The following is a 22,713-nucleotide window of genomic DNA, read 5'->3' as shown; positions in this document are numbered from 1 at the left end:
GCTCCAGGCTCTGAGCCATCAGCCCAGAGCCTGACGCGGGGCTCGAACTCACGGACCGTGAGATCGTGACCTGGCTGAAGTCGGACGCTTAACCGACTGCGCCACCCAGGCGCCCCTACAAGTCCTTTATCAAATCAATGATTTCCAAGTATTTTCTCTCATCTTGTGGGTCGCTTCTTCACTTCCTTGATGGTGTCCTTTGAAGCACAGAAGTTTTTTTTATAATTTTTTAAATATTTATTTATTATTTACCCTTTAGAGAGAGAGCGAGAGAGAGAGAGCAAGCAGGGGAGGGGCAGAGAAAGAGGGAGACACAGAATCCAAAGCGGGCTCCAGGCTCTGAGCTGTCAGCACAGAGCCCCACGCGGGGCTTGAACTCACCAATCATGACCCGAGCCTAAGTCGGACACTCAACCGACTGAGCCACCCAGGCGCCTCAAAGCACAGACGTTTTTAATTTTCATGAAACCCAATTTATTTATTTTTTTTATTACTTGTGCTTTTAATGTAACTTATAAACCATTGCCTAATCCAAGATCATTTCTATGTTTTTTCCCTGTGAGTTTTATAGTTTTGGCTCTTACACTTAAGTCTATAATTCACTTTGAGTTAATTTTCATATATGGTATGAGGAAGGGGTCCAACTTCACTCTTCTGCATGTAAAAATCCAGTGGTCGTAGCATCATCTATTGAAAAGACTATTCTTTTCCCATCCAATGGTCTTGGCACCCCTGTCTAAAATCAATTGACCATAAACATAAGAGCTCTCTTTTCTGAACTCCCAGTTCTATTCCATTGATGTCCACATCTGTCCCAATGCTAGTACCACACTGTCTTGATTATAGTAGTTTTGAAATTGGAGAAATCAGAGTCTTACAACTTTGTTCTTCTTTTTCAAGATTGTTTAGCAAGGCTCCTTGACTTTCCACGTAAACTTCAGGATCTGCTTGTCAATATTTGCAAAAGGCAGCAGAGATTTTGACAGGGATTGGGTTGAATCGGTTTGGATAGTATTGCCATCTTCTGGGTTTGTTTTCATGGGCAGATTTTCTGCTGGTTATTCATCACATTTCCCTCCTTCTTTGTATGTATACTAATTTTTTATTGGATGCCAAACATTGTGAATTTTACACTATTAATCTGAATTTGATTGAATTCTTTTAGAGAGTATTGGACTTTCCCTGGTAATTTAGTACTTGTGGGTTAGGTTTGATCATTGAAAGATTTGTTTCAAACTCTTTTATGGTGGGTCTAGAGTGGCTTTCACTAAGGGCTGATTTCGGCCCACCTCTAAGACATGGTCTGTCTGGTTCTCTACTGAATTTTCTACGTACTTAGTGAGATTTTTCTACTCTGACTGGACAGAATCTTCTTCTTTTAATATTTTACTTTTGAGAGAAAGAGAACAGGTTGGGGAGGTGCAGAGAGACAGGAGGGTAGAGGATCCAAAGTGGGCCCCACGTTGACAACAGAGAGCCCAACATGGGCCTCGAACCCACGAACCGTGAGATCATGACCTGAGCCAAAGTAGACGCTCAACCAACTGAGCCACCCAGGCGTCCCTGGAGAGAATCTTCTTACAAAGTCTTGTATGAGCTCTGGGAATTACCTGTCTTCAGCTCTGCAGTAATTGTTCTCTTGAAATGTGTTTTTGTCCAGCTTTGTGGGGCTTCACCTTACACCGTGTGCAGGTTAGTATTCTTCTTAAAGTAGCTTCCTAAAAGCTTACAGCCCCTCTACTGGGTTTGGGGATCTTTCTCTACATAGGCTCCTCCTCTTAAATGTTCTACCTCCCAAATTCTAGCTGCCTTTTGCCTGTCCAAACTGGTCTCTGACTCGTTACTCAGTGAGACTGAAGGACGCTGTTTGGGTTCCCCTCCCTGCACGCAGTAGGGGATTTGCCTTTAGGCAGATCTCAGATGCCTTTAGGCAGATCCAGATGGAGGGCCTGGATGATGGTAGGGCTCACCTTGTCTGCTTCCTTTTTCTCAGGGATTACAGTCCGTGCTACCAGTTTTCTAATATCTGAACGCAGTTGTTTCTTATGCTTTGTCCAGTTTCTTAGTTATTCATGGGGAAAGAATCGTTTCAGTTCAACTTACTTCCTTGTGGCCAGAATCAGCAGTCCCTCGCTCTCCTTGGAATACCCCGACTCCTTCGCCTGTTCCTCTTCCAAGACTCTTCCCATGTTCTGATTCCAGCATAATTGCCAGTGCACGTTTTACCTCCCCCATTGGACTGCTCAAGGCACCTGAGGTAGCTTCCAGCAAGAACCAAGAAGACAAACTAAAAATAGAAATGGAAAACCAAAAATGTGATAATTTAAGAGAGAACATGGACATCAGGATCAAGAACATAATAATAAATAAATATGTAGCCCATAAAGTGTTCTCAGCTCTATTAACTGAGTATCACATTCATCTCTGAGCTTCCTGGCAGCCAAAGCAAAAAGGGAGATATAGTAACTTAGCTCCTCCCCTCTCCCCCTCCCCCCGAAGATAGCACCTACAATTTCTTCGGAGGAAAAAAACCACATTTTTCCTAGGCTAAAGGAAAAGTTTCATATGGAACTCCATGAGGAGATACTGTGTGGTGTGATAGAGGCCATCTCCACCCACATTCCAACAGCCAAAATCTGTAAGGACCTCATGTGTCCTTGAATTGGGGCCTAGGGAACAAGTGAGGTTGCCAAATTTTGTTGTTAACTCTGTCAGCCTTGCCTTGAACTTTCAGTGGCTCTTGTCACAGTCGGTCACTCCCTCCTCTCTGAAACACTTTCTTCACTTGGCTGGGAGCCCTTGCTCTCTCCACTTCCTCTTTACTGGCTGCTCTTGTCTGGTCTCCATGGCCATGTCTCCCTGACCTCTCCTGACCTCTAAATGGCGGTGGGCCCAGGTCTAGTCTCCAGGCCTCTCCTCTTCTCCCCTCTGCCTGTCTCTCCTGGCCCAAGTCTTCCGGTGTCTCTCCTAGATGACAGCCCCTCATTTCCCCGCCCTCCAGTCTATCTCTCTACAGTCAGAGGGGCCTTTTAAAAACATAAATCAGCTCACATCACTCCCCCTCTCAAAGTCCTCTACTTGATGGCTCCTTTCACCAAAGTTCATGGGATATAATTAAAGATTATTTTTGTCTCCCAGTGTCCCTCTAAAACTCGCAAGGGAACTCTTCTCTCTGCCCACAAATGAAGTCATGACCTTCTGTGCCAACTTTGCTTACAGCCCTGTGATCACTTGAAGTCATTAAATAAGTTCCGTCAGAATGCCCAGTTTTGTGTAGTAGCCAGATCTCTACACTCGATGTGATCGTTTCCATCTCCCCAGCCATTTTGGCCCCTGCCGATGAGGGATGCAGGGGAAGTCAGGTCTGCCTCTCTGCCTTCCCTCCTGCTCCCCCAGCTTCAGAACCCTCTGCTGTTGGAGGGCAGGGACGAAGGAGGGAAGTGGGTGCAGAGGGTTTTTCCTTGATTGGCTCTAAGATGGTGAGTCATTCTATGGGTGGCAGCTGTTTCAAGTGGGCTCTTGGGGGAGCACGTGGCTCTTGATCTCAGGGTTGTGGGTTCAAAACCACCCACCTAAATATAACAGAAGCCCTCTGGACAGGACCTCCTGCTACCTTGCCACAGGCCAGTTCCCACTGTGGTGCCACAGTCTCCCCGGAAGTCTCGTGGACCACTGACCCACCGGGCGGCCATGGCTTCCGGGAGCCCCTCCCCAGCTCTCCGGGGGCGGAGACTGACTTGGAGATTAGCGGGCAGTCCCCAGTCCCACCCCCGGAAGGCAGTGTCGGGGCTCCTCTTTCAGGGTCCACCGTCCTCCATCTCTTTATACTCTTGAGGTGGGACCAGGGTTTGCAAGAGTGGCTAAATGGGCTTTTCCAATATTGTCACATTTTCCACCGTACTTAACGACAAATTTACAGTCGTTCCCATGGCCACCAGGCCCCATATGATCTGACCGCTGAGACCCCCCACAAAAGTTTAAAATATCAAATATCAGGGTAGGAGCACCTGGGTGGCTCAGTCGGCTAAGCATCCAACTTGGGCTCAGGTCATGATCTCAGGGTTCATGGGTTCAAGCCCCGCATCCGGCTTCAGATCCTCTCTCTCCTTCTCTCTCTGCCTTTTCCCTGCTCGTGCTCTCTCTCTCTCCCTCTTTCAAAAATAAAATAGCAAATATCAGGGGAGCACAGTCGGAAGTGCATGCATCTCAGAGTCATGATTTCAAGCCCTACGTTTGGGTATAGCGATTACTCAAATGAACAAATAAATAAAAAAATAGCTTAAAAATAATAAAATATCAAATGTCAAAGAATGTTACAGGGGCGCCTGGGTGGCTCAGTCGGTTGAGCATCTGATTCTTGATTTCAGCTCAGGTCATGATCCCAGGGTCATGGGATCGAGCCCCCAGTTGGACTCTGCTTACTTGGGATTCTCTCTCTCTCTCTCTCTCTCTCTCTCTCTCTCTGTGCCCCTCTCCCCTATTCATACTCTCTCTCAAATTAAAAAAAAAATACATAGTTCAAAGATGAGATCGATAGCATAACACCATTTATATAAGCCAAACCTACAAATGCATAAACATGATATTAGATATTTCCCAAGGACCCATTCATATTTTTTTTTCAATATATGAAATTTATTGTCAAATTGGTTTCCATACAACACCCAGTGCTCATCCCAAAAGGTACCCTCCTCAATACCCATCCCCCACCCTCCCCTCCCTCCCACCCCCCATCAACCCTCAGTTTGTTCTCAGTTTTTAACAGTCTCTTATGCTTTGGCTCTCTCCCACTCTAACCTCTTTTTTTTTTTTTTTTCCTTCCCCTCCCCCATGGGTTTCTGTTAAGTTTCTCAGGATCCACATAAGAGTGAAACCATATGGTATCTGTCTCTGTATGGCTTATTTCACTTAACATCACACTCTCCAGTTCCATCCACGTTGCTACAAAAGGCCATATTTCATTCTTTCTCATTGCCACGTAGTACTCCATTGTGTATATAAACCACAATTTCTTTATCCATTCATCAGTTGATGGACATTTAGGCTCTTTCCATAGTTTGGCTATTGTTGAGAGTGCTGCTATAAACATTGGGGTACAAGCGCCCCTATGCATCAGTACTCCTGTATCCCTTGGGACCCATTCATATTTAAGTGGGATGGGAATGGGGATTGAGGATAAAGGAGAACAGAAATGAAATCAAAACAATGAAGTGGCCTTATATCCATTGATGATTCTTGCTCATTGTAAAATGGGGAACACCATAAACTCAGCTCTCTGTTCCTGAGGACGGGAAAAAGAGAAATGTGCGAAGATCCCAAGCAGACAGTTCACAGAGTAAGCACAAATGGCTCATAAAGAAAGGAAAATACACGGGGCGCCTGGGTGGCTCAGTCAGTTAAGTGACTTTAGCTCAGGTCATGATCTCGCAGCTTGTGAGTTCGAGCCCCAAACTGGGCTCTGTGCTGACAGCTCAGAGCCTGGAGCCTGCTTTGGATTCTGTGTCTTCCTCTCTCTCTGCCCCTCCCCTGCTCACGCTCCATCTCTCTCTCTCTCTCTCAAAATGAAATAAACGTTAAAAAAAAAAAAAAGAAATGGAAATACACTACTAGTCTTACAGATAATAAAGGGAATGCAAGTTTTAGCAACAATGAGATCCCATTTTTTTCATCACATTAACGATTTTTAAAAATTATGATATACTTTGCTGGGGAGAATGTAAACACTGTTGGTGGAAATCCACATTGACTGAGCATTTGGCGGGGGTGACTGGGCGTTATCAAAATGTAAGTTTCTTGGAGCCAGCAAGTTTGCTTATAGGAATTTATCTGGCAGAAATTTCCAATGTGCAATGGTGCATTTCCATGGATGTCACTGCTGAGTAGGGAAGCTAGTGGGAGCCACATGTGTCTTTGACAGAAGGGGGGACAAGTTAGGGTTAGGGTCACGTTATGTCGGTCGTGCTGTGGTGCCCAATGACTGTGGTGACGCTGAGGTGGCTTTGCATGGACTGACCCAAAACAATGAGTATAACATACTATTTTTTTAATGTTTATTTATTTATTTTGAGAGACAGAGAGAGTGAGACAGGGAGAGCACGCACGCTGGCAGGTGGGGGAGAGGCAGAGAGAGAAAGAGAATCCCAAGCAGGCTCCACGCTGTTCGTGCATAGCCCAATGTAGGACTCAGTCTGAACTGTGAGATCATGACCTGAGCCGAAATCAAGAGTCAGATGCTTAACTGAGCCAGGTGCCCCAAGCATAACATACTATTTTTTAAATTTAATTTATTTTTTAAATTTACATCCAACTTAGTTAGCATATAGTGGAACAACAATTTCAGGAGTAGACTCCTTAGTGCCTCTGACCCATTTAGCCCATCCCCCCTTCCACAACCCCTCCGGTAACCCTCTGTTTGTTCTCCATATTTAAGTGTCTCTTATGTTTTGTCCCCCCTCCCTTTTTAAATATTAGCTTGGCTTCCCTTCCCTTATGTTCATCTGTTTCATAACATACTATTAAGTAAGAAAAGTAGATCTTGTTTTGTTAAAAAATTATATATACACACACGCACAATCAGAAGATATTATAATGACCCACTGACATGGGTCTCAGTTTTTCTTTTAATGTTTATTATTTTTGAGAAAGAGAGAGACAGAGCATGAGCAGGGGAGAGGGAGAAAAAGAGGGAGACACAGAATCCAAAGCAAGCCCCAGGCTCCGAGCTGTCAGCACAGAGCCTGATGTGGGGCTTGAACCCACAAACTGCAAGATCATGATCTGAGTCAAAGTCAGATGCTTAACGGACTGAGCCACCTAGGCACCCCTTGGGTCTCAGTTTTTTGCATTGAAAGCCAAGCATAAAGCTATAGTTCAAGGGCTCCCACATTGCTAGGGTCCAGACCCCCTTGCAGGCAGAACGGGAGGGGAACAGAGCAGGTAACACCAACCCAGTACCCACCTCAACCCCGGGTGATGTACAAGAGTGGGCAAGGAAGAGAAACCTGGGGTGATGGGCTGGACTTCCTCTCTCCTCAGACTTTGAGAGGGGCTCAGAGAACTGTGTTCCTAGAAATTTGGAAATATCTAAGCGTTGGAGTCTGACCCAAGGAAATGGAAATGGCAAGGGGACAGGTTGGACAGCCGCTGCCTTCCTAGTGACAGGCGAAGGGGCTGGTTAAGGAGTGGACTGCCTGTGATCCAAGAGTGAAGCAAGCCTCCAACCTCAAGGGGCAGAAGACGCGGTGGGTAGGGATCCAGGTCAGGACTAGCTTGACAGGAAGTGTGTCCGAGGGAGCACCCGATGGTGATGGGGGTGATGGGGACTTTGCAGAGAAAGAAATCCTGGGTGCAGAGCAGGGGCAGCTTCTGGTGCCAGGGGTTGTGGCTGAAAGTTCACAGAAGGGTCTCTGGAGCACCCATAAATTGCCCCAAAATGAAAGCCTCAAGATGGGTCCTGCCGGTCCAGAGTGCCTTCCATGCCCTCTGCTCCTCCTTCCTTTCTGAGTTCCACCTCAGGGGAGATATAATTTATTCCTGTGAAGTATGTATATTAAAAAGATGCTGGGGGACTTCTGTCTGGCTCAGTCAGTGGAAAGTGCAACTCTTGATCTTGGGGTCATGAGTTCGGGGCCCCTGTTGGGCACAGAACCTACTCTAAAATTTAATTTAATTTTATTTTTAATGTTTTTATTTATTTTTGAAGGAGAGAGAGAGACAGAGCATGAGTGGGGGAGGAGCAGAGAGAGAGGGAGACACAGAATCCGAAGCAGGCTCCAGGTTCTGAGATGTCAGCACAGAGCCTGACACGGGGCTCGAACCCACAAACTGTGAGACCATGACCTGAGCCGAAGTCGGATGCTTAACCGACTGAGTGACCCAGGCGCCTTAATTTGATTTTAAAATTAAGGGAAATGTTTCGGGCACCTGGCTGGCTCGGTCAGAAGAGCATGCGACTCTTGATCTCAGGGTCATGAGTTCGAGCCCCACATTGGGTGTAGAGATTATATAAACATAAATAAAACTTTTAAAAAATTTAAAAAAGAAGATGCTTGTGTATGTGCCCATCAGCTATTGAAAGAAGGTGTTGTGTTCACGTCACCTTGCTAACCACTATTGGGTCCCAATCTGGAAGCCGAAGGAAGGTTAATGAGAGGCAACAACCTGAAAACATCTGGAAGTTATTCTCACTGGGTTTCGGCCTAAGATGACAGCAATCTACAGTGTATTCTTTTTTTTTTTTAATTTTTAAATGTTTATTTTTTAGAAAGAGAGGGAGAGAGAGAGAGAAACAGAATGTGAGTGGGAGAGGGGCAGAGAGAGAGAGAGGGAGACACAGAATCCAAAGGAAGCTCCAGGCTCTGAGCTGTCAGCACAGAGCCCGACGCGGGGCTCGAACTCCTGAACTGCGAGATGATGACCTGAGCTGAAGCTGGATGCTTAACCGACGGAACCACCCAGGTGCCCCTGCGGTGTATCCTTGTTCGTCCATTGGCTCACAGACTAGTTATTGAGGGTCCACGATGGGCAGGCTCTGTCCTTGGTGCTGAGGATACAGCTGTGAACACGAATGAAGGCCCTGCTCTCCCTGAGCTGAGAGCTAACTGGGAAGGACAATCAAGCGGACCAAAATCAGTAGAAGCTGTATTCATTTGCTGAGGCCGCCATGACAAGGTGCTACAGACAGCAGAAATTTCCACCACAAGAATTTATTTTCTCACAGATCTAGAGGCCAGAAGTCTAAGATCAAGATGTTGGCAGGTTTGGGGGCGCCTGGGGGGCTCAGTCGGTTGAGTGTCCGACTTCGGCTCAGGTCATGATCTCACAGTCTGTGAGTTTGAGTCCCGTGTCGGGCTCTGTGCTGACAGCTCAGAGCCTGGAGCCTGCTTCGGATTCTGTCTCCCTCTCTCTCTGTCCCTCCCCTGCTCATGCTCTGTCTCTCTCTGTCTCAAAAATAAAAAATTAAAAAAAAAGATGTTGGCAGGTTTGGCCTCTTCTAAGGCCTCTCTCCTTGGCTGGTAGATGGCCATTTTCTTCTGGTGTCCTCACATGGGCTTCCCTCTGTGTATGCCTGTGTCCTGATCTCCTCTTTAGGGAGAGGGCCACCCCTGTGACCTCATTTTAACTTAATCGCTTCTTTTTAAAAATATTTATTTGCTTTATGAGAGAGAGTGAGTGTGGGAGGGGCAGAGAGAGGGGGAGAGAGAGAATCCCAAGCAGGCTCCATGCTGGCAGCACAAGCCCGATTCGGGGCTCAATCTCATAAATCATGAGATCATGACCTGAGCTGAAATCAGGAGTCAGATGCTTAACTGACTGAGCCACCCAGGCATCCCCTTAATCACCTCTTTAAAAGCCCTATTCCCAAATACAGTCACATTCTGAGCTACCGAGGGTTAGAATGTCAACGTCTGAATTTAAGGGTGAAAGGATGTCAGCCCATAGCAAACGGTGAAGGTTAGAAAGTGACACGTGCTGGGGCACCTGGGTGGCCCCGTCGGTTCAGCATCTGACTCTTGGTTTCAGCTCAGGTCACGATCCCAGGGTTGTGGGATTGAGCCCTGGGTTGGGCTCCACTCTGAGTGTGGAACCTGCTTAAGATTCTCTTTCTCTGTCCCTCTGCCCTTCTTCCCTGCTTGTGTGTGCGCTCTCTCTAAAAATAAAATAAGTTTAAAAAATAGAAAGTGATATGTGCAATGGGAAAAAGCAGAATAAGAGGGGTTGAATGCGTGTTTTTGGTGCAGGTTGTAGTTCTAAATAGGGTGGTCAGGGTGGGGTCTCTGTAAAGTAGACATTTGAGCACTACCTTGGAAGCAGTTGAAGGCCTGAGCCACACAGACATCTGGGGACAGAGCATCCAGGTAGGGGGAAGGGCCAGGGCAGAAGTGAGACCCTGTCTGATGTATCCCAAAGAAGAGCTAGAAGCCAAGGGGTGGAGGTGGGATAAGCAGCTGAGGACGAAGTGGCAGAGCCAGTGGAGTTGGGGGCCGGGTGACCATAGGCCATTGTAGGACTTTGACTTTGAGTTTTCAAGACCATTTCAAGGTCACATCTGCAAGGAGGCTACTATCAAAACAAAATAAAATGCAGACGCAAAACAAAAACAAACAAACAAAAAACCCCAGAACATAGCAAGGATTGCAAGGATATAGACAAATTGGTACCTCGTGCGTTGTTGTTGAGAGCGTAACATGGTGCAACCAACTATGGAAAACAGTGTGACGGTTGCTCAAGAGATTAAACATAGAATTACCATCTAACCTGGTGCTCCCACTTCTGAGGACACACCCGAGAGAATGGAAAGCAGGGACTGGAACAGAGAGCTGCGCGTCCACGTTCACAGCAGCGTGGTTCATAGTGGCCGAAAGCTGGAAACAACCCAAGTGCCCATCAACAGGTAAATGGGTAAATGCAATGTGCTAGATGCGGTCATGGAATAGTACTCGGCCCGAAAAAGAAAGGACATTCTGACACATGGTGCAACAGGGATGAATCTTGAGGACATCACACTGAGTGAAACAAGCCAGTTACCAAAGGACCAATATGACAGGATTCTACTTACATGAGGCCCCTAGGATAATCAAACACGGAGAGACAGAAAATAGAATGGTAATTGCCAGGGACCGGGGAGATGGGGAGTTATTATTTAATTAATGGGGACAGAGTTTCAGTTTAGGAGGATAAAAAATGTTCCGGAGATTGTTAACGGTGATGGTTGCACAACATTTTATAAGTATACTAATGCCGCTGAATTGTCCACTTAAAAGTGGTTAAAATGGTAAAGTTAGGTGAGTGTTGACAGTGGCTTGAGCTCAGGTGGTGGAAAGTGTTCCAACTCTGAATACACTTTGACATGAGGATTAACTGTCAGATAGGACGGAGAAGAGAAAGGGGAGTCCAGGATTTGCTCAAGGAACTCGAAGGATAGGGGTGCCTGGGGGGGGGGGCTCAGTCGGTTAGGGTCTGACTTAGCTCAGGTCATGATCTCACAGTTCGTCGTTTCGAGCCCTGCATCAGACTCTGTGCAGACAGCTCAGAGCCTGGAGCCTGCTTCAAATTCTGTTTCCCTCTCTCTCTGCCCTCCCCAGCTCGGGCTCTGTCTGTCTGTCTCTCAAAAATAGATAAACATTAAAAAAAAATTTTTTTTAAGAAACTGGAAGGATAGATAACCACTCCTCCAAGATGGGGAGGCCTGTGGGGAAGATAGAGAGCTCAGTTTGGGACCCAGTACACTTGAGATGCCTAGTAGACATCCAGGCAGAGGAGTGGAGTAGAAATTTGGCATTTGGGAGAAAGGAATCGAGTTCCAAGTGTGAGAGAGATGCCAGGAGTACTGATGACTTTGAGACTCATTTGCAGATAGATGGTATTTCAAAGACGAGCCTGGATGAGACCACCAGGAGCGTGAATGTGGACACAAAGGAGCACGGGCTGAGCTGGCTCCTGGGAGGGGAGGAGGGGCCAGCAAAGTCGCTGGGAAGGAGTGACCAGAGAGGTAGGAGGATCCAGGGCATCTTGGGTTAACAACAGGTCAGGTGGCTGGTGACTGAAGCAGGAGCAGGTGGGCGGCCCGATGGGAGAGGGTCCGAGAGAGAACAGGAGGGGGAGATTCATGTTGGCAATTGAGACTGAGTTGACAGATCAGCTCTGTCAGGAGGTTCTGTTGCCAAGGGGAATTGAGAAATAGGGCAGTACTGGGGAGGGAGAAGTGAGGTCAAGAGAGAAATCACAGCACGTTTGCTTTGATGGAAATGATTCCAAAGACAGTGAAAAGTTGCCCAGGAGAGAGGGGGCCGATTACCGGAGCCACGCCCTTGAGCAGGCAATAAATGAATATATATGAGGTGTATATGTAAGTAAAGTAGAGTAAGGGCACAGTGGCACTTCAGGGGACATTTTAGGGGGACATTTTAGCAGAAACCTGAAGGAAATGGGAGAGTGAGCCATAGGGATTCTGGAAAGAGAGCATTTCAGGAAGAGGCAGCAGCAAGTGCAAAGGCCCTGAGGTGGGACTGACTGGTATCCTGAAGGAGCCGTGTGGTTGTACCAGAGTGAGTGAAGGGGGACAGTGATGGGACCTGCAGAATCATGCGGCAGACAGACCAAACAGGACCTCGGAGGCCGTGGTGGGGACTTTGGCTTTTGCTATATGAGAGATGGGGTCCATCGGAGAGTTTTGAACAGGATCTGGCCTTAACGGGATCATTCTGGCTGCTGAGTACAGAACAGGGTCGGGCAAGAGCAAAAGCCAGGAAGAGGCCAAGTGATCCAGCGGAGAGGCAGTGGTGGTGGTTTGGGGTGGGGGGGGGGGGAAGCGTCTTCACAGTGGAGGTGGGGAGAAGTGGCTGGATTCTCTATGAATCCTGAAGGCGGCACCAGCAGGGTTTGCTAGGGCGTGGGGCGTGGCGTGTGGGAGAGAGGAACCCAGGATGCTGCCAGGGTTTTGGTCTGAACAGGAAGGATGGATGTGGCCTTGACCGAGATGGGGAGAGTCTTACTTTCAACACGTCAAGATGCTCACGCGTCATCCAAGTGGGGTGTCACGTGGCTGTCAGATAGCAGTCTGGAGTTTTGGGGAGAAGTCAGGGCTGAGACATGTAAACTTGGGGGCGGGTGGAAGGCAGAGGATGGCTTGTGTCGGACCGGATGAGCTCCCCTGAGAAGTGAGCGTGGCTAGAGAAGGAAAGAGTCTGCCCACACCTCGTGAAAATATAGACCCGAGAGGCTCAGACCTGCCCTCTGCCGCGGAAGGAAGTGGCCCAGAGTTCGTCCAGGAAATCAACTGGGCGGGGTCTGGAGAGGGCTTGCCCTCTACCTGGGCGCTTCTACGTGACATTTGGGAGCCGAGGCAGTTGGGTGGGCATGGCAGCCGCCAGAAGAAGCGGAGTTGGCCTTTTTTTAGGGCCCAAAGATCTCCACCTGAATCATTATTGGGGCTGGGTGTGCTCCTTGTAGAGGTGCTGCTGGGATGGAGCCTGAGAGCAGATGAGGGTCCCCAGAAACGATGCTCCGGGAGAGACACGCCCGGAGGGCGTCTGCTGGGATGTACTTCCTTGACCTGCGTCACTGGGGCCGCACCGTTGGCTGAGTAGCCACAGCTCTTACACAGCAGTTAGGATGGGCTGTGGGAATGTTCTATGTGCGCCTGTGTATATTAACTGACTTAATCCTCACTACGACCCCAGGAGGTAGATGCCATTATTACAGCCCCAACCGTTATCTGCTGCTGCCTCCCAATAACGATCGGTTATCATTAGCGGTCTAATAAGGACAAACCTTTGCCGAGCGTGCTGCCTTTATGATTCCATTGGATCCTTGCAACACGCCTATGGGATGGCCTGTGAGTTCCAGTTTCTCAGAGGGGAGAGGTGAGTTGCCCAAAGTCACAGAGCCGGTGCGAGGCCAAGCCAGGCCTCCGGCCAGACCGCTCGGTCTCTAGGGCCTCAGCTTGGCGCCCCATCCCTGCACTGGTGGTGGTGGTGTCCCATGGGGATTTGCCACGACAGGGCCTTTTGGCGATGCTTAGAAGTTTGGGATAAGATTTAAAGGCTCTACATCCCTCCGGAGCCTCCTCTGGGCCCGGGTCTGCCTGCTGCCTCCCTCCTGGGCCTGGTGTGCAACTTCCTGGCCTTTCTTATCCTGCCAGGACCTGGGGGGCCACGTGGTTCGAAGGAGATCTTGTTGTGAGAGTTCAGCTTGGCTCCCATAAAGCCTCATTTGAGCTGGGAGACAACCCAGGAGGCAGGAGGAGGGAGAGGGCCCACCTCAGGCGCCCCCCGGCCATCTTCATAGGATGTGAGCACCCTCCCAAATGGTCTTGAGGTCCTTTTCACAGACAGATGGGAAAACACAGGCTGAGTGAGGGCAGGGGACTTACAGCAGGTCAACAAAGAGTCCCACAGGGGCAGGGCTTGGCCCTGGGTCCCAGGACCCCCAGCCCCGGATCATTCCTCAGCATCCTCCTATACTTTCCCCCCTGGAAGGAAGTTGGCCTCACATACCCTGACTGACCCTTCCTGGCCTGCTTTTTGCCGGAGCCCTCGAGACTGGCTGAGGACTGGTTGCCATAGAGATGGTGGGGAGGGCAGTTCCAAGGCTGGCAGATGGGGGTGGGGGATGGGGCAGGACACCAACATGCGAAACACCCACCAACAGCTGATCAGGACTACTTCGGGGAGACCAGGGCGGGACACGCGGCTCCAGGCTCCAGTGACGACCACAGGGCTGCTCAAGTTTCTGTCGGACATCCCCCAGGCTGAGCAGGTGAGGGAGGCCCTGTGGGAGGACTGCCAACTGCCTGGAGGCAGGCTGGCTGCCTGGGGTCCACCTAGGCCAGGGCTGAGGGAGGCCCTGGAGAAGCCATGAGATTGAGCTGAGGCCCAGGTGAGAGACGGGGGGTGGGGGTGGGTGGGAAGGGGACAGGGACCCTAGGGAGGCCGAAGTCGTCCAGGGCGAAGATGAGGAAGACACCCAGAGATGACTCCCAGCCTTCTGGTGGAGTGATTTGGGGAACACTGAGGGAGGAGGAGGGTTTTGGGAAAGATCATGAGTTTCCTCCACCTTGACTCAGCAAGTCCGGGACCCCATGGGGCCATTCAGAAGAGCTGCCCCGGGGCCCAGAGGCAGCACTGCACGTGGTGACAGATCTGGGCTCTGGGGACAGACTCAACATGATCAGGTCCTGGCTCCGCTTACCCGCTGGGTGACCTAAGTCAAGTGATTTCCCCTCTCTGAGGCTGAGTGTTCTCATCTGCAGGATTGGGGTAATAGTGGAATACAGGGTCCTCGGGAAGGTTAAATGAGTTACTGAGAGAAAATCCTGAGCAGCTGGCAGGTACTCAGTGAGGAGCAGTGGTTGCTATTTAAATACTAAACACTGAGATGGTGATCAGTCGGTTATACTGGTAACAAGAGTCCAGGGGGGTGCCTGGGTGGCTCCGTCATTTAAGCGTCCAACTTCGGCTCAGGTCATGATCTCGTGGTTCGTGGGTTCGAGCCCCACACCAGGCTCTGTGCTGACGGCTCGGTGCCTGAAGCCTGCTTCGGATTCTGTGCGTCTCTCTCTCTTTCTGCCCCTCCCCCACTCGCAGTCTGTTTCTTTCTCTCTCAAAAATAGACATTAAAAAAAAAAAAAAAGTCCAGGGGGCCACTTGGGGTGCACAGAAGAGGGAGATCCCCTGAGGGAGGTGTGAGGTGGTCCAGGAGCCTGCTTGGAGCTGGGCCTCCTCTCCTGTCTTCACTCAGGAGAGGCTTGGGAGCGGTGATGGTGTAATTCAGGGCCAGCAGCCGAGGTCTCGGAGTGCTGGGCAGACGGCAAAGAAGGACCGGAGACCCAAGGTCCGGAACAAGAAAGGGCATAGCCCTGCTGAGGCTGAAGAGTAAGCAGCTGTGCGACCGGCCGGGTGGGATGTTGGGTGTCAGGCCGCATGGGGGGGCCGGCATCCTGACCTTGACCCCTGCTCCCTGTCCTTTCCTTCCTCAGTCTCATCCCTTCTGCTCCTCGGAAACCCTCCTTTCCCTTCCAGTGGGCCTGGGAGAGCTTCCTCACTGATGGTCGGGCCCTGCTTCAGCCTGGCCACCAAGCCCCGCCCTTGCCCCGAGCCGTCACCCAGCACAAGGCCAGGCTCAAGTCCACAGCCACCCTCCCAGATGCCCACGGCTTCTGCTGGAAGACAGAGGTGCCAAACCTGGAGAGGAGCCAGCGGCTCAGGGCCTGGGACGGCATCCCTACCCCTTCTGGCAAAGGGGGGAGCCAGGAACTGGAGGCCCCCAGTGAGTGTGACCTCCAGCCACCTGGGAAGAGGTCAGGCTCAGGATCAGAGTCTGAGGAGGGCGCTGAGCCGGAAGCCCTGGGTGCTGAGGAGGTCGAGAGGGGTATGAGCCCTGGAGAAATGTCCCAGCTCCTCAAGAGGGGGTCGATCTGGGAAGAGGAGCGGTTTGCAGGGGTGACGGAGGAAGCTGAGGAGGGGGAGCACAGGGCCCCCCATAGAAGGAGGGCTGGTTCGCAGAGAAAGGGGCAGAACTCTGGCAAGGAGGCCTTGGATGAGGGTGACCTACAGCGCAAGGCGAGCAGCTCCAACCTTCGAGGGCCGCAGACGAGGAAGTCAAGGGCCAAGGAGCTGGAGAAGCTGCAGAGGCAGTTACAGCAAGAGTTGGACTGCGGTGAGTGTGGACTTCAACGTTTGGGTCCCCCAGGAAACTACACAGCGGGGAGACAGGTTGGGGAGCCAGCACCCTGGGCCAGGAGTTCAGACAGGGCTGTGCCGTGCTCCACATACTAGGCAGGATCACCCGATGGGCTGGGAGGGGGGCTACTCTCTAACTTGTCCCGTTGTGGACAGGCCCTGAAAAGCAGCCCTGGAAGGCTTTGCGGGCTGCTGTGCAGGCCTCCAACCGGAGTGGGAAGACCTATGCCTTGGGAGATGAAGAGACTTTCCAGTTTACCAACTTTCCTAACCGTACCTTCCACAAACGACAGGAGGCCACCAGGTAAGGTGGAAGAAAAAGGAGGATGGGAAGAAAGGACAGGAAGTAGAGAAGGAGCCAGTTCTCTAGAGACGTTGAATCATTCATCATCTCATTCATTCCTTCATTTATCCATTCTCCAATCTTCTGATCATCCAATCTTCTATGGATCTATCCACCCACCCACCTGTCCTCCCTCCCATCCATCCATCCACCCACCCATCCTCTCTCCCATCCATCCATCCATCCACCCCCCACCCGTCCTCCCTCCCATCCATCCCACCCATCCATCCATCTCTGCCTTCTTGGCCAGCTATCTATCGATACAAGCTACTTTTCATTCATTTCCCATCTTCTATCCATCAATCAATCTATTAACTAAGTGATTAATGCAACATATATTGAGTATCTACTCATGGGTCCTCAGGATGTAAAGATAAAAAGACTTGGTCCTAGCCCTAAGAAGCTCAAGGTCTGTTGGAAAAGGAGACGGATGGGCAAGACAGCAAAGAGGGCAGTAGAGTTAGACAATCGCTATACTTGGGGCTTAAACAAAAGACAATGGGAACAGAGGGGGAAAGCCTGGAAAGGGGGCACCTTTGCATTGTCTAGGTGAGGGATGATAAGGGCATAAACCAGGTGGTCATGTGAATGGAGACAGGGGGGATCCATTTAAGAGATATTTGGGGGCTGGCTCAGCAGGTCTTGGTGACTGGTTAGAAGTGGCAGGCGAGAATCCACTCAGCACTCTAATAGCACCCTCCAATTCTTACTGTCATCCCCTGCTTGCTTCCCATGCTTCCCAGTTTGCTTAGGACAAAGCCCAGATTTCTTGGTAAGGAGCCTCCTGTCTCCCATGCCAGCCAGTCAGAGTGCTAGAATGCCCCATGCTCTCCCTCCCTTCTCTACCGGGACTGCCCCTCTTCCTCATTCACCTAGGTAACTCGGATGCATCTTTCAACCGCAAGTCAGGCGCCCTCTAGGAAGCTCTCCCCTGTGCTTGCCTCCACCATAGCTTTTGCCACACTGCATTGCATTGGGGTCCCGGGGTACCTGTCTATCCCCGTGTACAGAGCTCCCTGAGGACAGGTACCAGATCTTATTGATCATGGCCTCTCTGGTGCCCCTACACAGGACCTGGCACCAGCTGGTGCTCAATAAATACGTGCTGAGTGAGTGACCGCATCTTCCCTTTTATTAGTCCAACCATGATTGAATTATGCACGAAGTCACCAACACTGAGTTTCTAGTTAGGTTAAGAACTGTCCTAGGTGCTGGGGAGACACTGGTGGTGAAGAGGAGAGATAAGGAACCCTGCTCTCATGAGGCTTACATTCTCCTTGGGAAGAAGGATAATTAATAAAGAAATGAACAAGATGTATAGCTAGAGGCAGAAGGGGTGGTCAGGGACTCTCCTTCTCTCTCACTTTTGAACAAGGACCCAACTGACAAGAAGGAACTGGCCATAAGAGCTAGGGGAAGAATGTTCCACATGGATCTCGATGTTGTCTATTCAACCGTCCACACCATTCATCCATCCGGTCATCCACCCATTGATCCCATCACCAATTTGTTTCTGTTTCCCATCCATTCATCTATCTGTCTGTCCCTCAAACCCAAAGGCATTAACCTAGTTCCTGCCAGAGATGGGGGTCAGAGAGAACCAGAGCTGGCCCCTGCCCTCAAGGAGAGCTGCTCTGCAAGGGGAGGTTAGCAATACACGCGGGGGTCACAGGTGCACCAAGCCCCACAGGGCTGAGGATGTCCACCGTTGGGGCATACAGCTGGCTGGAGCGGGACGAGGCCTCCAGGAAGAGTAGCGAAAGGCCCCGAGGCGGGCCAGATGCGGCCCTCATCACGGCACACTTCCAAGACGAACGCCATTCCCCGGGCCTTTGGCTCTCTGGGCTCCTGCGATCCCTCCCTCAGGCCCCCACACCCCTCTGCCTGCTCCTGGTCTCCATGAGACTGCTGCTCCCCCCAGACTTCTCCCACCTTCTTCTTTCCCTCCCCCCTCCCAAGAAGCCTGTTGCAGGCCTGGGAGCGGCAGCAGCAGGAGGAGTTGCAGCGGGCCGAGCTGCGGAGGGCCCGGGAGCAGCGGGTACAGCAGCAGGTGGCTCGCTGCCTGGCGGCCTATGCGCCCGGAGGGAGCCGGGGGCCGGGCGCCACCCAGTGCAAGCTAGAGGAGCTGAGGTAGGAAGCCTGTCGCCGGGGCGGGGAGAGGGCAGGGGGAGGCAGCGCGAGAGATGTCAGCTGTCAGACGAAGGACAGAGGAGATGCAGACCTCCCCTCCCCTCAGGGCTGAGTCTCCACAACCATCTTCCAGGCCACTTGGCCGCGCTTTACCCATGAAGACACTGAGGCACTGGCGGAGGAGGAGCTGAGGCGAGGTCACCGGCTAACAAGACCGGTCCCCGCAGCTGGCAAAAGTTCACGGTTAAAATGTTCTGCCCGCATTCCCACTCGTTCTGATCTTTTCCGATTTCAAAAGCCAGGGATGCTTCTTGCAAAAAAACTCCGACATTACCGGAATAGTTAACATGGCACGTAAAGCGAGCCTGGGATCTCACTCCTGGGGACAACCGTTCTTTGCCATCAGGTGAAGGGTCATCTGTTTCACTCTCTCCCTATATTTTCACGCTTAAAAAGAAATGGGCAAATGTGTATTTAAAAGTTTTTTAGACTCATAACAGGACCATGAAGTGGGCATTAGCATCAGAACGATAATTCGACAGAGGAGGAAACTGAGCTCAGAGAGCTTAAATAATTGGCCAAAGGTCACAAGTGAGCTGCGAAGCTAGGATTCCAACGTGGGCAGCCACTGAGTCGCGCTGCTACGTGGTCCCGGAGTGCTCGGATACCCAATCTGCAGATAAACGGCGCCAGGATGGTCCCCCCAAAGCCCTACCTAGTGAAACAGACATCACAAATAAATATGGCCACCAGGGCCGTTGACATTGAGCACCTACTGGGTGCACCTGGCAGCAGGGTAGATCTTTCCACAACTCATCTCCTTTCATCCTGGGAGAAGGGCCAGGTCAAGGTTGAGTGGAGTGCTGCGGAGAGACCCGAAGGTCTCTGTCCTGCAGCGGCCCACCAAGGATTCAGTGGGGTTCTGATCACGTACTCTTTGAGGCTCAGTCTTATCATCCCCAGTTTCGAAGATGAGGAAACCAGGACTCTAAGAAGTCAAGGGTGTTTTAAAGGAATCCTTGGCCAGTGATGGAGGAGATGCCTTCTCCACGCCAGACCTCAAGTTCATTGTTTTTTAAATAAGGCAGGAAGCCTAAAGTTCAGAACTCCAAGGGACGGATGTCAGTGAGAGGAGTGTTTCCCACACACCTTTTATTTTCTACTTGAGAGCAGATATATACCACGGGCTCTCTCAGCCCTTATAGCCCGTGAAGTTTGCTCTCTCCGAGCCGCAAAGACTCTGCCCTGCGCAGGAGACGCTGGCTCAACTAAGGTCACCCGGTGGTAGGGAGGCTATGTGGCTTCCTTTCCTTCCCAGATGCTGGACAGGGCTGACATCCACTCACAGGCTTCCTTTCTGCCTGGGGCTCCAAGATGTGGACTTCCTCTCCATTCTAACGAACAGCCTCAAGAATCAAGCAGGAAAAACATGCAAGACCTCACAGGCGACACAGAGACCAAATGCAAGCTGGCGCTCCCCACCCCCTCCTTCTATAGCTGCTGAAATGACCTCTTGAATGCCGAAGACTCCATCTTGCAATAACTCCTGTTCCTGGCCAAGGGTTTTCAAATTCATCTCTTCTTCTCGAATGGAGGAAGCTTCCTTCCCTGGCACATAGCCAAAGATCCTGGCCGGCACATTTGCTAGAGGTCCCGAATGGGTCCTGGGGTCTTGTCTGCTTCTCCCCTCCCGTCCTGCGTGTGGGTGCTGCCACCAATTCCCGAGACCTCTCCTGCGTGCTTCGCAGGATTCCTGGTCTCGGGTGTTAGTACAGCCAGGGGGCCCCTCCTGCTGCCAGGATACCCGGCTTGAAGAGCAGACACATTTCAGACAAGTGCACAGACTGGGTTTTTGTAAGTGGATTTGTGCTTCCCCAGTGCAATCCTGATATTTTCGGGATGCAGTCTGTCATCTGCAACATGTTTCTTTTGTTCCTCCCTCCCATTTTCCAAGCCGCGTGCTTATAAAAACCACAGAGAATGGCGGCAAGCTTGTGTAATCCCTGCCATAGCACAGAGGAAACTGAACCCAGAGCCCAGACTGGGGCCTTGCCCAAAGCCACAGCCAACAGCCACCGCTTCTTCCTCACAGGTGCAGGGTGAAGGGGCGCAGAGGTGTAAACGCAGGGAGGGGAGAGGCCCTGCAAGCTGATGCCCAGTTGCTCCGAAGCCGGAGCTGGTCCCTCCGCCTGGGGGTGGCTGGGATGCTAGATGAGCTCCTGGCTGCGCAGCCTGCAGACTTGGGCTCGGGGCTCGGTCTCTCACTTCCCAGCTGTGCGACCTTGGACAAGTCCCTCAACCCCCCTGGGCCTCTGGCTCATCATGGGTAAAATGGAGCAAATAATTTCCACCCCACTGACCTCAGGAGGAACCCGGGGCGAGGCTGGGAATGAAATGGCTTTGCAAGGTAAGGGCGGGGAGGACGTCACGTCCCTAGCGAGGAGGAGTGGACTCAGGACGGGGGACGGGTTGTGCTCGCGGCTGGCTGCCCACAGGTCCGTCTCCCTGCAGGCGCCAGGAGCGACAGCGCTTTGCTCAGTACCAGGCAGAGCTGCAGGGCATTCAGCACAGGGTGCAGGCCCGGCCCTACCTGTTCCAGCAGGCCATGCAGGTGAGGCCTAGCCCCTGGACGAGCATCAGCCTCCCCGAGAGCAGCGCTTCTCATTGGCTGAGTGCGTAGGGATGTAAGTGAGAGTGGGCCCCCTTAGACGGGACCCCGGGGCCACCGCCCATCCGGAAGCCCTGGGACCTTCACACGCAGCACCACCCGTCCCCGGCAGACTGCAGAGCAGGAACACTTCTCTTTCTTCAGGCCAATGCCCGGCTCACGGTGACCCGGCGCTTCTCCCAGGTGCTGTCAGCACTGGGACTGGATGAGGAGCAGCTACTGGCTGAAGCAGGAAAGGGGAACACAGAGGGCGCCTCCGGGAAACCCAGGTGAGGCCGTCTAGCTAGCCAAGGAACTGGCTCTGCCCAGCTACAGGGAGAAGGGAAGTGGGGGGGCCACCGCCAGTACTCTGGGCCCTACAGGGTCTCCCCTAGCTGTGGCCCTGCCCATCTCCAGCCTGGGCTGGACCATCTGGGAAGAAGCTGAGAAAACTCACCAGCAGCCATGTTGATCCGCCCTGGATCTAAGTCCTGGTGGCCCAACCCCTCGGCCTGAAGGACACTGCCTAGCTTTAGCAGTCAATCGGTCCTTCCCTGGCCCTGTCCCCCAGGTCACCCGAGGAAGGCAGGACCGGGGTGATGCTCTCCAGATCCCGGTAAAGAAACTAAGGACCTGGTCCTGTCCAAAAGACACAGGAGCAAATAAGCAGCAGAGCCGGGCTGGGAATCTGTGGCCAAATGAGTGGCCACACACCAAGACCCCATTGTGGGGTGGGGCCCCACAAGTCACCCCCTGTATACTGTCCCTTGTGCTTTAGAACAAGGTGATGCACAGCAGGGATTATGAGGCCCATGCATAAGGACACTGAGGCTTCAGGAGGGGAAATCACTCGCTCGGGGTCTCACAGCACAGGAGCCAGATTTGAACCCACATGTCAATAATGGCCTTTCCCCTCCTACAGCCCAGGTCTCCTTGGGCATGGGGGTGGGGAGCTAGAAACCCATGGTCTCTACCTATGTCTTCACCTTTAAGGAGCCACAGGTCAATGGGGGTAAGGATGGAGCACTCTTCTGAAAGCCCCCCAAAGGCAGAACCCACTGGAAGCCAGCCCAACAGGCACTCCACTCCAAGCCCAGACTGAGCCCAGCTCCTAAGATAATGATTAAAGGCTTTATGGAAACACACTGTGTAATTTCTGGTGGTGCTGGGAAGAGGCTGCAGGTTGGGAGTAGGAGGTGGCAAGTGGGTAGGCAGCAGGCTTAGCTTGTCCCATCACCCAGGAGCTCTGGCTGCCGGAGCTGCTCCCGCCCAGCACACACAGCCCTGCCTCTGCTCCCGAGTGGGTCGTCGCATAGGGCAACAGCTGCGGCTCCTCCACCCCCATTTCCGTCTATGCTGGGTCTTAGGAACTCAAGAGTGAATAGGATCTGGCTTTTGAGAACTCCTGGTGC

The 22,713-nt window shown here is 51.6% G+C and overlaps 1 protein-coding gene across 5 annotated transcripts; it reads left to right on the top strand.

The window, feature by feature from the left end:
• Positions 1 to 14,112: 14,112 nt before the first annotated feature.
• TSGA10IP (testis specific 10 interacting protein) lies at positions 14,113 to 22,444 on the top strand. Of its 5 annotated transcripts, none has more exons than XM_019415031.2 (8): positions 14,113 to 14,259; positions 15,241 to 15,374; positions 15,479 to 16,158; positions 16,338 to 16,485; positions 18,487 to 18,654; positions 21,166 to 21,265; positions 21,467 to 21,591; positions 22,295 to 22,444. In XM_019415031.2, exons 1-8 carry the CDS (start codon positions 14,113 to 14,115, stop codon positions 22,401 to 22,403), a joined length of 1,611 nt encoding a protein of 536 aa, XP_019270576.2. In that variant the 3' UTR covers positions 22,404 to 22,444. The 5 variants fall into 5 exon arrangements, with proteins under 5 accessions (XP_019270576.2, XP_019270575.2, XP_019270577.2 ...); XM_019415030.2 differs by having other exon boundaries at positions 18,484 to 18,654; XM_019415032.2 differs by lacking the exon at positions 22,295 to 22,444 and having other exon boundaries at positions 18,484 to 18,654; positions 21,166 to 21,338; positions 21,467 to 21,571.
• The last annotated feature ends 269 nt before the right edge of the window (positions 22,445 to 22,713 follow it).

Source organism: Panthera pardus, unplaced genomic scaffold, assembly GCF_024362965.1.
Source record: "Panthera pardus isolate Hobbes unplaced genomic scaffold, ASM2436296v1 HiC_scaffold_12, whole genome shotgun sequence".
In the NCBI taxonomy this organism is placed as follows: Eukaryota; Metazoa; Chordata; class Mammalia; order Carnivora; family Felidae; genus Panthera; species Panthera pardus.
This window is presented reverse-complemented; position numbering and strand designations above follow the sequence as displayed.